This window comes from Silurus meridionalis, chromosome 5, assembly GCF_014805685.1.
Source record: "Silurus meridionalis isolate SWU-2019-XX chromosome 5, ASM1480568v1, whole genome shotgun sequence".
In the NCBI taxonomy this organism is placed as follows: Eukaryota; Metazoa; Chordata; class Actinopteri; order Siluriformes; family Siluridae; genus Silurus; species Silurus meridionalis.
In genome coordinates this window covers 5,252,873-5,268,249 of record NC_060888.1, presented here as the reverse complement: position 1 = coordinate 5,268,249, position 15,377 = coordinate 5,252,873, and the positions used below count along the sequence as shown (strand labels likewise).

The window sequence follows — 15,377 nt, the reverse complement described above, 5'->3', positions numbered from 1 at the left end:
GTCCTTATTATAAACTATACACACAAAAAAAGCTGAATTTGTATTTTTCGTGTGGGTGTGTGTGTTAGATGCGTCAGGGTGCGTTCCTGGTGAACACTGCGCGAGGGGGGCTGGTGGACGAGAAAGCTCTGGCTCAAGCACTAAAAGAGGGCAGAATACGCGGCGCAGCTCTGGACGTCCACGAGACTGAGCCCTTCAGGTATGCAAGTGTATTAGTGTGAGAAAAAGACAACTTGTCAGAGCCTTAAATGTGTGTGTGTGTGTGTGTGTGTGTGTGTGTGTGTGTGTGTGTGTGTGTGTGTGTGTGTGTGTGTGTGTGTGTATAAGACAGAGACAGAGTGCCTCAAGTGATTTTACCTGCCTGTTTACCAGCCTTACAGCATGCTAGCATTCCACAGTGTAATCACACTGAAGCATCTGCTGTATGACACCTTTTATACCTCTAACTACTGTCTCAGTTTCAGCCAGGGCCCCCTGAAAGACGCCCCTAATTTGATCTGCACTCCTCACGCTGCCTGGTACAGCGAGCAGTCCTCAATCGAGATGAGAGAGGAGGCAGCTCGGGAAATCCGCAGGGCCATTACAGGTACGGCACAATAACACCAATTACGAGTTTAATGTCTTTTATATGAAATAATGAATGATGGAAATACATACAAGCGTTACAAAATGTCAGAATGTTTATCACCAGAAATGTTTATTTTATTTAAATTTATTTTATTTATTTATTTATTTTTTATTGATTTATCAGTCTATTACCAGTGAAGTATTAGATTTTTCACTTAAAAAAAAAATCAGCTCATTGAACAAGAACCCACAATTATGTAATGATTTTTACACTTACTGGCACTGGAGACCTCTTTCATTATTCAAAGTAAACTAGGTCTGTCTGTCTGTCTGTCTGTCTGTCTGTCTGTCTGTCTGTCTGTCTGTCTGTCTGTCTGTCTATCTATCTATCTATCTATCTATCTATCTATCTATCTATCTATCTATCTATCTAAGGGCTGTCAATCGATTAAAATATTTAATCACAACATAATCGCACATTTTAAAAAAATCTGTCCTGAATGTACCTTAAATTAAGATTTTTAAAATTTGTAATACTCTATTCAACAAGGACATGGAGAAATATGTATGCTTTATGCAAATGTATGTTAATTATTAGTGAAACCAAACATAGAGCCCATGGTGGTGGAGAGGTTTGAGTGGAACAGGTTGATTCTGTGATGGTGTCTTTTATACACATAGTGAGTTGATATCAGAAGTTCTTTCCTAAAGGGACAGAATTAATTTGGGTGTGTGGGAGTCAGAATTCTTGCTAATTTGGTATGGGATCAAATAAAAATTAATTTATAATTTTTTCTTTAAGGTTTATTTAATGGATTAATTTTTTATATTCTGTCTTTCTGTTACAATAAACCTAATATAAAAGTTTAATCATTTTTCCCCCACCTTTTGTGTGTGTGTGTGTGTGTGTGTGTGTGTGTGTGTGTATATATATAAATAAGTGTTTATGCATCATTGTTTTTAGAGCACTTCCTGTTTCTGTTGTAGTGTAATATGTCTAATTTTTGTGCCCCCAGGTCGTATTCCAGACAACCTGAAGAACTGTGTGAATAAGGAGTTTCTCACACAGACCACACACTGGGCAGGCATGGATCCTGCCATACACCCAGAGCTGAATGGAGCCTACAGGTTATAGATTAACACCCAAATGCATTTATGCTTGCACATTTTCACCCTACAGATAGTTTTATTTAAAGTAACAGTGGGACGTGAAAATCGTAGATTTGCAGACTGTTTAGTCAGCGCAGCGTTTCACATATTAGTTAAACCTATAGGGAAACTTGAGTGTGTTGGGGGAACTGCAGTCTGGGGGTTGCAGGAAAGGGTGTAAATATTGGGGGATTTTTGAAGATCCATTTTTTTGCATATACAATTCAATTCAATTGGGTAGAATCCAAACTCTTAGAGTGGAGTATATAAGTATATTGAGGTGGAGTATTTATGATCAAGCACATCAGGTTCTACTCTTGGTTCTTTGGTTACTGTTGGCTTATTTCTGCTCTGCACCTATATTGTGACCTTATGCATGATTGTTATATGAAAATGTTTGTTCTAAAATGAAACAAAATATATTTGATGCCAGCAAAGTAGAGATTTGCACCGATTTAATGTTAGATAAACGTAAATGCCGTTTCTAGATCTTTATCAGTCTCCCCTCTATTTCCTGTGTGTTGATTCGGTGGTAGTTTCTGCTGTGCCCCCCTGAGAGTTTCCACTCAAACATTGCAAGAGGGAGACAACATATCTTACTATGTAAATATATAAGCATTAACAGCACCACATCAGGCTCATATTATAAATATTACATTAGATGCACCTACTGTGGCATCCAGTGCAACCTAATAGGAAAACACAACTCTTCTCTAAAGCAGATTTCACATTCACTTATCACTTAAGTGCTATACAAAGAAATGCCCAAAGCATTTACTTTAATGCTATAGTGCATGTTTTGCATGTGCAGATTATTTAAATGTACATTAATTTACAAGTTTCTTGCCTCGATTAAAGATGTATTGAGAGAACAAAGAAGATGTTATATAGTAAACCGTTAGAACTTTTAACTTTTATCCTAAAAATGATGTGCTGAAAATTTCTGGGCCGTGTTTTTGTCTTTAAAATTGCATGCATAATGCAGTTGTGCAAACTGGCAAAAATGTAATCATATACTGTGCAGTCGAATTTTAAAGAGCATGCAGTACAACATGAAACAGCACAAGAAGCCTTTATTTGCATACGTACAGCAGAAGGTGCAAACCCACCCAGCGCGCATTTACAAAATCACCCATAGGTGCTATAATAAACATCTGCTAAAAGACTTGCATGCAGATATGTGCAGTGTCACCGCTCTGTACCAAACCACACATAACAAAAAAAAAGAAGGAAGTGGAATGTTTTGCTGTAGTAGACAGAATGAATAGAAAAAGCAAAGTATTGTATGCAGTAAAGAATAGTTTGTTTGCACAGTAATCCCCCGCTTTACAGCGGTTCAATCTGGCGCCCCCGGTTTATCGGCGAATCGCATTTGCCACATAACTAATTTGTTTTGCTGATTTTCCGATCTCTCGCGGATAGCACCATAGACCAAATCAGCTTATAGGCAATTGTTTGGAGTTTTATGTTGAAATAATGAAATGTATTAATAAAAATATAATTATTGATTATAAAATGAAGTAAAATGTTGATACATTACAGTACTGTATACATTAAATAGCATTTTTTTGGGTGGCGTCCGGTTTTTTTTGCGGTTTTTCATTTATCGGATTTACAACGTAGCCACCGCGATAAACAGGGGATTACTGTACTTTATAAGGAATGTACTTTATACTGTACTTTTTAAGTTTTCCCATCTTTGTCTGGCGTGTATTTAAAATTGCCCACTTCCCTATATTCTTGTAATGGTTCAAAGTACACATACACCATGTTTAGGGAATAAAATGCAAAAAGATCCATATTCCTATGTTAGACATTGATACTTCATTTAATTAAAATATTTAAGTAAAACTTCTTTTTTTTTTCTTTCTTTTTTTACAGGTACCCACCAGGTGTGGTGAGCCTGGCATCTGGTGGCCTCCCGCCACCTGTGGAAGGAATCGTGCCGAGCGCAGTGCCGATCAGCCACAGCCTTCCCTCGGTAGCACACCCTCCCCATGCACCATCTCCAGGCCAGACTGGTAAAGCCGAGCCCGATCGAGAGCAGCACCCCAACGAGCAGTTGTAGCCACACACTCCTATATCGAGAGTTTTCTGTGCTACTAGAGAACTCTCCTGGTCCTTCTTTACCCCAATGAAGAGGAGTTGAAACCAGCCAAAAACGAAAAAAATCACAATGAACCATGACTGTCTGAAGTAGCCAACCATTTGAACTGAAGGTGGTGGATCGTGCTCGCTTTTACTTTCTCTCTCTCTCTCTCTCTCTTTCTCTCTCTCTCTCTCTCTTTTTTTTTCTCTTTTTTTTTTTTGATGTGGAAACAAAAAAAAATGGATTTGAAACAAAAAAAACTCCCTAAAACAAATCCTGCTGGTTTAGATTCTAGTCTGTCTAAGTGCAGTGGGCAATTTTTTGTTTCTTTCGTGTCCAATGGGTTTCATTGATTAAAAAAAAACGCTGTAGTTTTGAATGTATCCTGTTTGTGTACAGTTTTTAGGATATGATCAGTGGTTTGTAGAAAAAAAAAAGAAACACAGCATAAAGGGAGGTAACCATCAACTAATAGATTTTTATTATTATTATTGTTGTTTTAATTTTTTATATATGATTTTGTTTTTTTGTTTTTTTTAAAAAATGCCCCGAAAGAGGCCTGTTTTGCACACCCTCTCAGGAAAATTATTTTCCCCTCCTTCCTCCCTTTGGAATTAAACCACATAGTGCATCGATAAATTGTTAATTTTTTTATTTTTTTTAATCCATGTGTCTTTTTTGTAGTCTAAATTAGCACAGTACTTTCAAAAAGTATATTCAGTGTTTTTTTTTTTTATTGTTTATAATTTTCAGTTTTTGTTAACTTAGCATGTACTGCCTTATGTGTTAAAGGTAAAAAAAAAAATGCGTTCTGTTTTGACGAAGAAAAAAAAATCCAGTTCGTCTTGTGAAAAGCTGGCGTCATGCTTGCCTGTTTCTGTGTGACTTGACCGTACCGTGTTTTACGAGGCAGCTCCGAGCTGCTGGGGTAGTTGCAGCGCTCCATTGCCTACATAGTTTCCTTCCTGATTAAAGTGGTAGGCTAGCAATATACATACTATATATACTATGAGATATCATTATTTTTTTGTTAAACAGAATTAAAAAAAAAAGGAAAAAAAAACCAGAAATGTTTGTGACTGTATGCATTTGTATGAATTATTTTAAATGAAATAAAAGTCCAAATTTAATGACACGGCTTTCAGGGTGATAACACTGAAATTAACTCCATAAGCATGAGATGTGTGATCAGAGGATCTGATGTGCATTAAATGAAGCCCATTTTACACCAGAAGCGATGCAGCACCACAGCACTTTAAAATCAAGCGTGGATTGTTTGCAAATCACATGGACAGGAGCGTTAAGTGTCTTTTGCCCTGCTTTAGTACATATGTGTGAATATCGGTCCCAGGTTATTATAAACATGCATTACTTGTGCAATGCGTAATGTAGCCTATCGTAGCTTACTGCGTCTGGTGTAAAATCAGCTTTACCATTTCTTTATTCGCATTATTAGCCAACGTCGGATTCCACAGTAACATTTAATGACTGATAAGGGAGACGGGGTTGAGGTAAAACAGCAGTTAAGCTCACCCTGCTCTCCCCTACCCCCTTTTTTTTCATCTTTTTGGACGGTCTTTCATGTGGCATCAAATTAGCAGCACAATAATAATTTTGGCATGCTTAAGAAAAACAAATCAAAACAAATCCAGTTTTCATGATGCTGCTTAGAAACATTACTCCTTAGTCAGACATTCACATGATTGTACTGCTTCAGTTTTGATATCCGAAACGAGGAAGAGGACATCTTCGAATTTGACTGTCTCCTGTCTCCAGTCAAAAAACATGAAACCTGAGATGAGCCACCAGGCGGCGGATACAGTTCATAAAATCAATAAAATAAAGGGTCCAATTTGTTTGCCTTCATCATTGCCATTATAATTTAACGAAGCCCGTTAATTAAGAATAATAGTGTAAACATGCAGTAGTTATTTCGACGCTGACAGGCAAATATACAATATCTCCTGGTTCATGTCAGTCTTCGAGTGTTACATTTCATGCAGGATTGCTGAAATACAGTCCCAGTCATAATGGTGGTTAAAATATCCAGCATTAAGTTATTACTGTAATTAGGCTTTTGTGTTTATAGTGAAAACGTGCTCTAAATATTACAGATTGTCATGTCTTGCCTTCTGGGCAAACGGGTTATTTCACTAACGAGTTGTATCCTGTAATTGCAGAGGCTTGTCTTGTTCTAAATGATGGCCTCCATGGTGTCCTGTGCCATGTCTGTCCTGAAAGATGAACAGGTTGTTGCTGGCCGCGATGGCAATAATGTTATCCGTAGGATGCCACGCTGTGTGCAGGATCTTCTTTCTGAAGTCCAGGCTGTCCACACTGATATCGTTCTCCCTCCTTTTTTTCCCCAAGCACACACGGCGAGGCCGGAGCACAGCGCGGCGCTTACAAACCTCCCGGCTCGCCTCCAAAGTCACATCGCGACGACTGGCACGGTCAAACATCCGGAAGAAATTGTTATACGCCCCTGTCATGATGACACTAAAAGAGACAACAAGGAAAAAATTTGTAAATAGATGGCAACAAGAATGGAGCTCAAAGGTCAGAGGTCATGGTCTTACCTGTCAGCTCCATTCCAGGCGCATTCAAACTTATCAAAGATGCAGTCACTCTCATAAAGGGCACATAGTTTAGAACGCAAATAATCCTGGACCTGCGAACACACAGACTTTTTGTATTAGCAACACATCAGTGATAAACAGTACATAAACCATGTACTTTATTGATTTTATCAAATTTTTTTTCTATAAATTTGCAAAAATTTCAATCATATGTCTTTCACATTGTCATTATCAGGTATTATTTGTAGAACCTTTAGGAAAATATGGAATTGAATCCATTTTGGAATAAGGCTGTAACATAACAAAATGTGAAAAAAAATGAAGTGCTGTGAATACTTTCCTGGATGCACTGTAACCTTTGAACCATGTGGCCATCATTTAAAAGCAAAGCATCCCTGTATCTTATGTGTCAAGACGAGTTCAACAGTTTTAAAGCATTTGTGAATGTGTGGCTGGGTGTTCGGTTTCTGATGCTGCTTAAATGCTTTAATTATGGTTAGTTCACTGTTTGTCGGCAATTCAAAAAGGTTCAAATATGCAAATGTCTGTTGCAGTATACAAAACAAATAGATCTACCAGACATGCTGTTTATAGGAAAATAATCAACATTATGTATTCATGCAATGACATCCTGAAATAAATTATTTTCCAATAACATTATGCCTTGAAGTCTTCTATTCTTTTTTTATTCTGTAGCAAATTTTATTACTATAATAAGACTAGTTATTTTGCTAGTTGTCGCTAATGCCTAATATCCAGTGCATGATATGTGATCTCAGGAAAAAGACTTATCACTTGAAATCATCTGAAATTAACAAGAAAGAACAAAGTACTTTTTCATCTGGCCTCTTTGGCAATCACTGTATAACAGCAGGGTGTAAGAGTAAGTTGAGACCTGATATATCTCCACTGGTTTGTTCTCCATGTTGAGGTCCCAAACTTTAGCAGTGAGGTAGTCTCGGGTGAGCAGGTAACGTCCACTGTGACTGAACTTAACATCCGACACAGAGGAAGTGATTTCAGAGAAGAAGGATCGATGAGATGGATCCACTGACTCCTCAAATACTAAAAGGGAACACACACCAGCAAAAACAGAGATATTACTTACATATATATACTGTATTACCAACAAATTAAAATAATAAAAAAAAAGGCAATGGAAACTTTTCATGACTAAGGAGACTCATCGCTGATTACACATTTTTGGTAATCTGAGGGCCTCTGTGCATTTATATCTGAAAACAAATACTTAATTTAAAATGAACATGTTAATATAAACTTTAGTTATTGTCAAATCTGCTGTTCTATAGAATTAATCAACGCCTTTTGTCTATTTAGAATCAGGCATTAAAGCCGCTCCGGTATAAAATATATTTACTGTGTTATCTTTCTCAGATGTTCCATCATCATCATCCCAAAGTAGATGTTTAAGTATTGAATGTTTGAATATGAGTAGCTTTAAAAATGTAATACAATATTCCCAATCAGCAATTTTGCCTGATTGACTCCAAACTCCTCTGAACATCTCTTGTACCCACTCAATTATTAACACTTCACACCGTAGAAACACAAGTCTGTTACATGTGTGTGTTCTCAGACAATGAATGCAGCAGGATGAGTGAGAGAGACTCACGTTTAGCAGGTCTGTCACACAATGCTCGAGATCTCATATCACACAAGCGTGTTGCACCTGCACTACTACTGAAGGCCAGCAAGTGGCAGTGATGAGGGTGAAACTCAGCCACGGTGATCACCTCGCTCAGGTCTTCCATGTTTTCCGGCTTCAGGTCCACAATGTCTGAAGAAAGGTGTTCAAGGAAACACAGACACATAAACCGAAAACACATAAAAGCATCGCAGACATGTTAGATTCCTGGAGCTTCGGTTAAAGTCCACCTGAAACTAGTTGTTAAACCACACAATACAGTCTGTGTTTTTATACACTGATGTATGAAACTCCATTTAAACCACAATACATTGGTTTCACCATATTATGAGCAATTAGCCAATCGTGCCATAACCATAACACAGGATAAACACACACAAACACACATTCAGAAAGCTGTATAGAAAAGATACTGAAGCTGCGATCTGTGATATTAAGATTCCACAGGTTGATCCTCAAGTCATCAGCTGACAGATAAGTCTCACAGTCACTGTTAATGCTGATTGAGTTGATGTGATAGGCATGAGCGTTCGCAAACACACGCCTTGGAGACGCTTCCACCAGCAAATCCATCGGCCGTAACACAGGAACCTTTACAAAGACACACCATGAGTCAAATCAATTGTATGTATATATATATATATATATGAAACTTAAACCAAATAAATAAATAAACTTACACCGACCTGCCAACTTTATAACCACCGATCAGACGTAACATTATGACCACCTACCTAATATTTTGTTGGTCCCCCTTTTGCTGCCTTAACAGTCCTAACCAGTCAAGCACTAACAGCATTAACTTCTTCAGCAATTTGATCAACAGGAGCTTGTCTGTTGGATCAGTCACACGGACCAGCCTTCGCTCACCATGTGCATCAATGAGCCTTTGCCACCCATGACCCTGTCACTGGTTTGCCACTGTTCACTCCTTAGACCACTTTTGATAGATACTGACCGGAAACAGAACTCAAGAACTGCAGTTTTGGAGATGCTCTTATCCAGTCGTCTAGCCATCACAATTTAGCCCATGTCAAACTCGCAGAAATCCTTACGCTTGCCCATTTTTCCTGCTTCTAACACATCAACTTTGAGGTCAAAATGTTGCCACTTGTTGCCTAATATATAATACACACTAACAGGTATCATGATGAAGAGATGATCAGTGTTGTTCAGTTCACCGCTCATAATGGTATAAAGTCATAATGTTAAGCCGGGTCGGTGTAGAATTTCATTTCAGAATGAATCATATTGGTTTAAACTGAACATATTGGCTGTAAATATCAATATGCAGGTCATTCGGGGTGGATTTTGTCTTAAACTAAAATAAAAACCTTTGTACATTCTCTTGAATTTTGGAATCATCAATGAAATAATGTATATATAATATATATTGAGATCCAAAAGTCTGAGAGCCATAGTAAACATTTGACTTAAATTTTGCATTCTTTTCATTCAATTTTGATTTTAAACTACAAAATTGACAACAACCTGAGTAAAAAGGAGATACTTTGAATTTAGATTGAGATGAATTTTAAAATTAAAATTTTAAAGTTTGCTTTAATGACAGCATGCACTTGAGTTAAGCATGGACTCCACAAATCTTTGCAATTTCCTTGTAGTAAAATAAAATTGCACAAATGGTTCATTGGAGTGTTGTTTTAACACAAGTTTCAGCAGCATAAATTAGCCAAGCAGTGAGAACTAATTAGTGCAAAAATGTAAAGAAAAAAAAATAAATTTCATATTGTCTCAGACTTGTAGGCTCGACTGCAGCATAACAGTGTATAGAACTGCACCTGAAGAGATGTGATTCTGGAAATGTCCTTCATCCGGCCCTCCTCATCTTTCAGGTTGTAACCTTCAGGCCTCCTGTCTCTCTCACTAACCTTCCATAGCTTAATGGTCTTATCTAAAAAGAAAAACACATACATTACCAATCATTAAACCCCCAACATCATTAAAGAATACGCCAAATAGTATAAGGAATATATGTACAAATATTTGGTGATGTATAGTCTGATCTGATTGATAATATCCGAAGTATTTTTTACCATTAGTGGTCAAGAGGAAGTGGGTGGAATTGATTTGAGGTAACCAACGGATCTTATTGATTTTCTCTTCTATCTCTAAGCTTTTCAGGCAGTCGAACTCAGGCTCATGGCTCTGAAATGTGCTGTACACATTATATTCCCCCTGTAAGAGAGAGAAAGAAAGAGAGACGTCACCATATTAACATAATGAGTGTAAACTGTTAATTCGTTTGCATTTCTTTGCCCAGGTGGTGTGCGAGTAAAATCCTTACCTGAGGTTCTCTTTGAAAGATGACCACTCTCCCACCCTTATCCCCTGTGGCCAGGAATTCCCCTGATTGGCTGAACTCCACCGTAGAGATGACATCAGCTAAAACGGTTTAAATGCAACACAATAGAGCAAATCAAACATTACAAAATGTGACATATAAACTCTTCACATGCAAAGTGTCTCAGACAAGATCAGCATCAGCATGCACATCTGGCCATGTGACTATTCAGGTCGGGAGGGCATACATTTCCAAGAAACTAACAAGTAATGCTTTGTTTTGGATGTGACATCACATAAACAGTGTTTTGGGAATCACACTTCTTTTCTAGTAATACATAATCTGTATAATGTGAAAATGAGTACAGTATGTCTATGTATTTATAAATACCTGTATATGCATGCCATCTCTCAAGATACAGCAGAACCAAAAATCATTTGGGTATACCTTTTAGTTTAATTTCAAACAGCATATCTATCGTTTTTAAACATTTTCATGCTCTCTATTTTCGGGAAAAAGTTTGCTTGAAATTGTGCTTCTTTCTAAAAAATAAATAACGCTTGGTTTGACATGTTCTTTTACAATGCAGTGAAATTTGTACATTTGTATGTGTGGACGGTTTTGTGTGGCAATTTTGCATTATGTATTCAATGTATGATTTGTGTGAAGCAGACATTTACAAATTGTACAAAGGTTTCTGTGGTGAACCGCTGTATAAATCTACTGAAACCATTAAGAATAAACTGGAAATGAGCAAAGATTTGGATCAAATGTAAGTGGAGATTTAAAAAGCAACTTGTCAAATTGAATGATAATTCTCTTCCAACAGAGGTCCTCCTCCCCTGGGTAATATTTCCTTTTCAATACTTTGTCCTCATTACGTTTCTTGTGCACAATAAATAAAGGATTAACATATACTCATTGTGACCTCTTGCCTCTGTGTCAGTGTGTATGTCTTGTTTGTGTATCTTGATCCTTGCCTTACATTCTTTAATACTCGGGTGCCTTCATTCTCTCTGTGTTTTTTGTGTGCATTTTAAAATCTGTAGTAGATCTAGAAACGATTAAGACTAATCATCATTATTTTATCATTATTTTTAATAATCTAACTAACCAAATTAAAAATGCTGTCTGTGGCAAAATATGTGAAATTCTAGTTGGTCAAAAATATTATAGAATAAAAATTATAGAATATATAAATGATAAGAATATAAAAATATAAGATTATTACATTTCAGTACAGAAAAAATACAACAGCTGTGCAGACACAGTGTTTTTTATATTTAACACATTAAGTGAAATTTTTTTAATGACTATATAATTAAAAAAACCCAGCTCAAATGATCTCTTATTTTTATTTAAAAGCCATTTTATTTATTTATATATTTATTTCATATATTGCTTAGCTTGGTTTATTTGTGGGTATGTATGTAATATTTGCAAATTATAATTTTTTTAAACTTAATTATTAAAAATTGTAATTCTCTATTTTGTCTAAAAAGGCTTAATATTTTTTAATAATAATACAAATTATTTTTATTATTGTTATTGTTGTTATTGAACTCTAAAAGAAACTGTAACAACATTTTTCCCCCCTAAACTGAGGCACAACAAACTCTATTACTAGCAATCACTTGAGACATCTGTAGAAATCTCCTGATCACCTATGTTTTGTGGTGTGTTTCTGGTTTAGGGCAAATAAAGTGAAGCTCATATATTTTACCGTCTGTGTACTCCGGCTCCAAGGCCGAGAGCTCAGAATGGAGAACAGGGCTCAGCATTGTTGGATGGTGTTACAGCAGCTACAGCTGAAACAGTCCTGTGAAAGGGGAGGAAACGTAATGAAAATCCTACAGAGAGTCAATGTTCTGGTGATATCAAGCCTTGATTAGGTATGTAACATCTGATAGAATTAGTACATACTTATGCACACACACACACACACACACACACACACACACACACACACACACACACACACACACACACACAGTAAGGCTCTAAGTTCTGAGATCAGTGAATTAAATCCTGATTTGCAATTGATGTAAACAACAGATTTTGAGATAAGATGTGATGCACACACACACACACACACACACACACACACACACACACACACACACACACACACACACACATGCACACGCATTCTGGTTCACAAATCATGAATTATCACACACTGTGTGTTTGGAGAAGACAACAAAATCTGTCATGGGAAAAAAGATTTCCCAGGACTTTCTGAGAATATTAAAAAATATATTTTTATATAATATTTATATTTATTTAGATTTATATCATTCTATTTGGTCATTTGTTGATGCCCACATGTAAGTATAAAACCTTTTTTTTGCTGCATCCCACTGGATCCCACTTCCAATGCTTACATTTCATCTAAAGTAGTTGCTCTGTGAACCTTTCTGGCAAGCTTTCTACAAGAAAAAACAAATATGCCTCCTATTCATATCTATATTTGTATCTGTTTAGAACACATTATGTGAATAATGTATTAGTATTAGAGCTAAGTTTTTGTTCAATCATTTCTTTTATAAAAGATTAATAAATATCTATACAATCATAGCTCAATTGGATAGGAAGCTTTAATGAGGAGCTGTCTTTGTGTTGGTACTTAATTACCTTGATGCATATTATCCCGTCTACATATTGTTTTGCTGTAAAACATAGTATTATAATACATATCACAACAGTAAGTGTACACACCTGTTGCCCCCAAGTCTGGTAAAACATGTTCCTGATGTACAAGGTGGCCCTGTCACTTTCTTTTCTCCAGACCTGTCTGATTCATCCTGATGCCCTACTTCTGGATAGAGGTCTTTTCAATTAGAGAGAATTACTGCTGCTGACGATAGTTCCATATAAAACCATGAAGTTACTGTGGAGGGTTAAACTCAAAAACAATGAAGATGGATTTGGACTGTAATTAATGTAAACTGCCTGCTACATTGGCTTAAGATTACAGTTTCCAAGAACAGTTTTTGCATTTAATCATGTATCCGTTAACTCAACAATGATTGAACTATAATGAATGTACGTTCAGATAACGATGTTCCCTTCTTAGTCTGGTTCCTTTAAAGGATTCTTCCGAATACCATCTCTAAAAGTTTTTCTTGACACTGTTGCCATTGGCTGGCTTATTAGGGATAAAATTATAGGGGAAAAATATATCTGGACTGATGTATACGTTTAAAATGTATATTTGTACATGTAACTTTTTACTTCTGTGAAGCTTCTTTGGAACAATGTCCTTTGTTAAAAGTGCTATACAAATAAAATGTAAAATGTAAATAGATACTAATTGATGAACATTATTTTATTGCAGCTGTCACATGATGTCCACTTCGGCAGAACAAAAACTACTAACTTGTAAATGTATGAATCTTATTTAAGGAAAATTAAACTATTTCACATGTCGTCTTTTTTATCCAAGGCTTAGAACAGCAGTATGAATAAATAAAATATCAGATGAAGTGTTAAAGTAAGAGATTAATGCATAAAAAGAGATCAAGAGAGATCAACAGGATTATACACTCTTAGAAAAGATGTTTAAAAGAAGTTTTAAAGAGTCCAGTGGTGCATTGTTTGTCCAAAAATCTCCTAAAGAAATGTTTATCTAATAGTAATACAAGAGGAACTCATTTTAGGAACCTTAACTATCCAAAGAACCCATGAAGAAACATTTTTCCCCTAAGAGTGTATGACATCAATATTGTAGGATATTATTATTGTCATAAATTATGTCATGATACACTTTTCTAAAAATGACTCCAATTCTAATCAGAGTTACATGTTGCTGACGGATGTAAATTATTTTTTCAATCTTTTTACTCAAAAAATTTGATTAGTAGATAAAAATGAACATATAAAATTTTTGTTTAGTAGATGAATAGCTTGATTCATAAATAAATATGAAACTTGATTTGTATATAATGTTTAAACTAATGTTTAATGTTTAATATTAAAAATAATATATTTTTTTCTCCAAAAAACTAAATTATAGAAGATCACATGAATTAGTTCTTAGTATATGAATGAGAACTTGCTATAACAACTGCTTTAATATAAACCTCATGGTCAGAGCTACTGCTAGAGCTTCTGTTGTGAAAAATGAACCAACACCTTTGGAGCAATCAGAATTGAGAACAGCAGTGTTGTTTAAATTTGAGCTGATGAAAGCTGTTTCCTGAAAGCTGTTGCTGATGTGTACGTTTTCCTGTACACACTTAAAATCAAATTGTATATTTCTGTCATGGGCATTCAAGGTTTGAAATATGGCACACATTTTCTGTCATGGGGTATTCAAGGTCTGAAATTCACACACTCAAACTCTGAGGGAAATGTTGCACTACTGTAACTAGCACTTTTTTTTTTTACAACAAATCATAATCATTATACATATAATGTCTTCAGGAAGTGTTTCTAAGTATCGTGATACAATCTTTTAAACATATTTCCCAGCCTTACTTGGATGCACATAGCTATTCATTCATACTCTCATTCTTTTTTTTTACACACACACACACACACACACACACACACACACACACACACACACACACACACACACACACATCATACATATCTTTCTTACCCTTCAGTCACATTGTTGTATCTTTAATCGTCAAAAGCGTGGATATTGATTTCTTCATTTGGTCTCACGGCTGAGCTCTAAGAGTGTGTATACGTGTGTGAGCAGTGGTGCATCCATTCTTCCTACATCAGCACATCCACTTGCAGCAAAGCCTTATGGGGCAGGAGGAATCCCAAGCAAAAAAAAGAAAAAGAAAAAATGAACGTGTCATGCACACGTACACACAGAAGCTCTCCTATATCAACTCACCTACAGCAGACACACAGACACATGCTGATCAAGAGAAGATATTCCAAATGATCTCAACGCTTCAGTCGGGCTAATCAGCTGCTGCTCCAGTGCTGATGTGAAGCAGTACACAGCAGACTGCTGTGTAGGCGTATTGACGTGCATGTGTGTGTGTGTGTGTGTGTGTGTGT

The 15,377-nt window shown here is 36.2% G+C and overlaps 2 protein-coding genes across 5 annotated transcripts in view; one reads left to right on the top strand and one right to left on the bottom strand.

The window, feature by feature from the left end:
* Positions 1-4,938, top strand: part of LOC124386346 (C-terminal binding protein 1) — a 26,691-nt gene extending 21,753 nt beyond the window's left edge. For 2 of the 3 annotated variants that reach the window (XM_046850132.1, XM_046850130.1), the window contains exons 6-9: positions 69-199; positions 459-586; positions 1,584-1,695; positions 3,598-4,938. In XM_046850132.1, coding sequence (XP_046706088.1) covers positions 69-199; positions 459-586; positions 1,584-1,695; positions 3,598-3,784 — 558 coding nt within the window. In that variant the 3' untranslated portion in view covers positions 3,785-4,938. The remainder of the gene's footprint in view (positions 1-68; positions 200-458; positions 587-1,583; positions 1,696-3,597) is intronic. The other variant, XM_046850131.1, reaches the window with a different exon arrangement.
* Positions 4,738-15,377, bottom strand: ppp2r2cb (protein phosphatase 2, regulatory subunit B, gamma b). 2 transcript variants are annotated; one of them, XM_046850128.1, is made up of 11 exons: positions 15,208-15,377; positions 14,959-15,110; positions 12,076-12,171; positions 10,356-10,453; positions 10,105-10,246; positions 9,850-9,962; positions 8,464-8,641; positions 8,018-8,182; positions 7,280-7,449; positions 6,385-6,476; positions 4,738-6,304 (listed from the first exon to the last, which is right to left on the bottom strand). In XM_046850128.1, the coding sequence occupies exons 3-11, from the start codon at positions 12,131-12,133 to the stop codon at positions 5,959-5,961; spliced, it is 1,362 nt and encodes a 453-aa protein (XP_046706084.1). In that variant the 5' UTR covers positions 12,134-12,171; positions 14,959-15,110; positions 15,208-15,377; the 3' UTR covers positions 4,738-5,958. The 2 variants fall into 2 exon arrangements, with proteins under 2 accessions (XP_046706084.1, XP_046706085.1); XM_046850129.1 differs by having other exon boundaries at positions 14,959-15,377.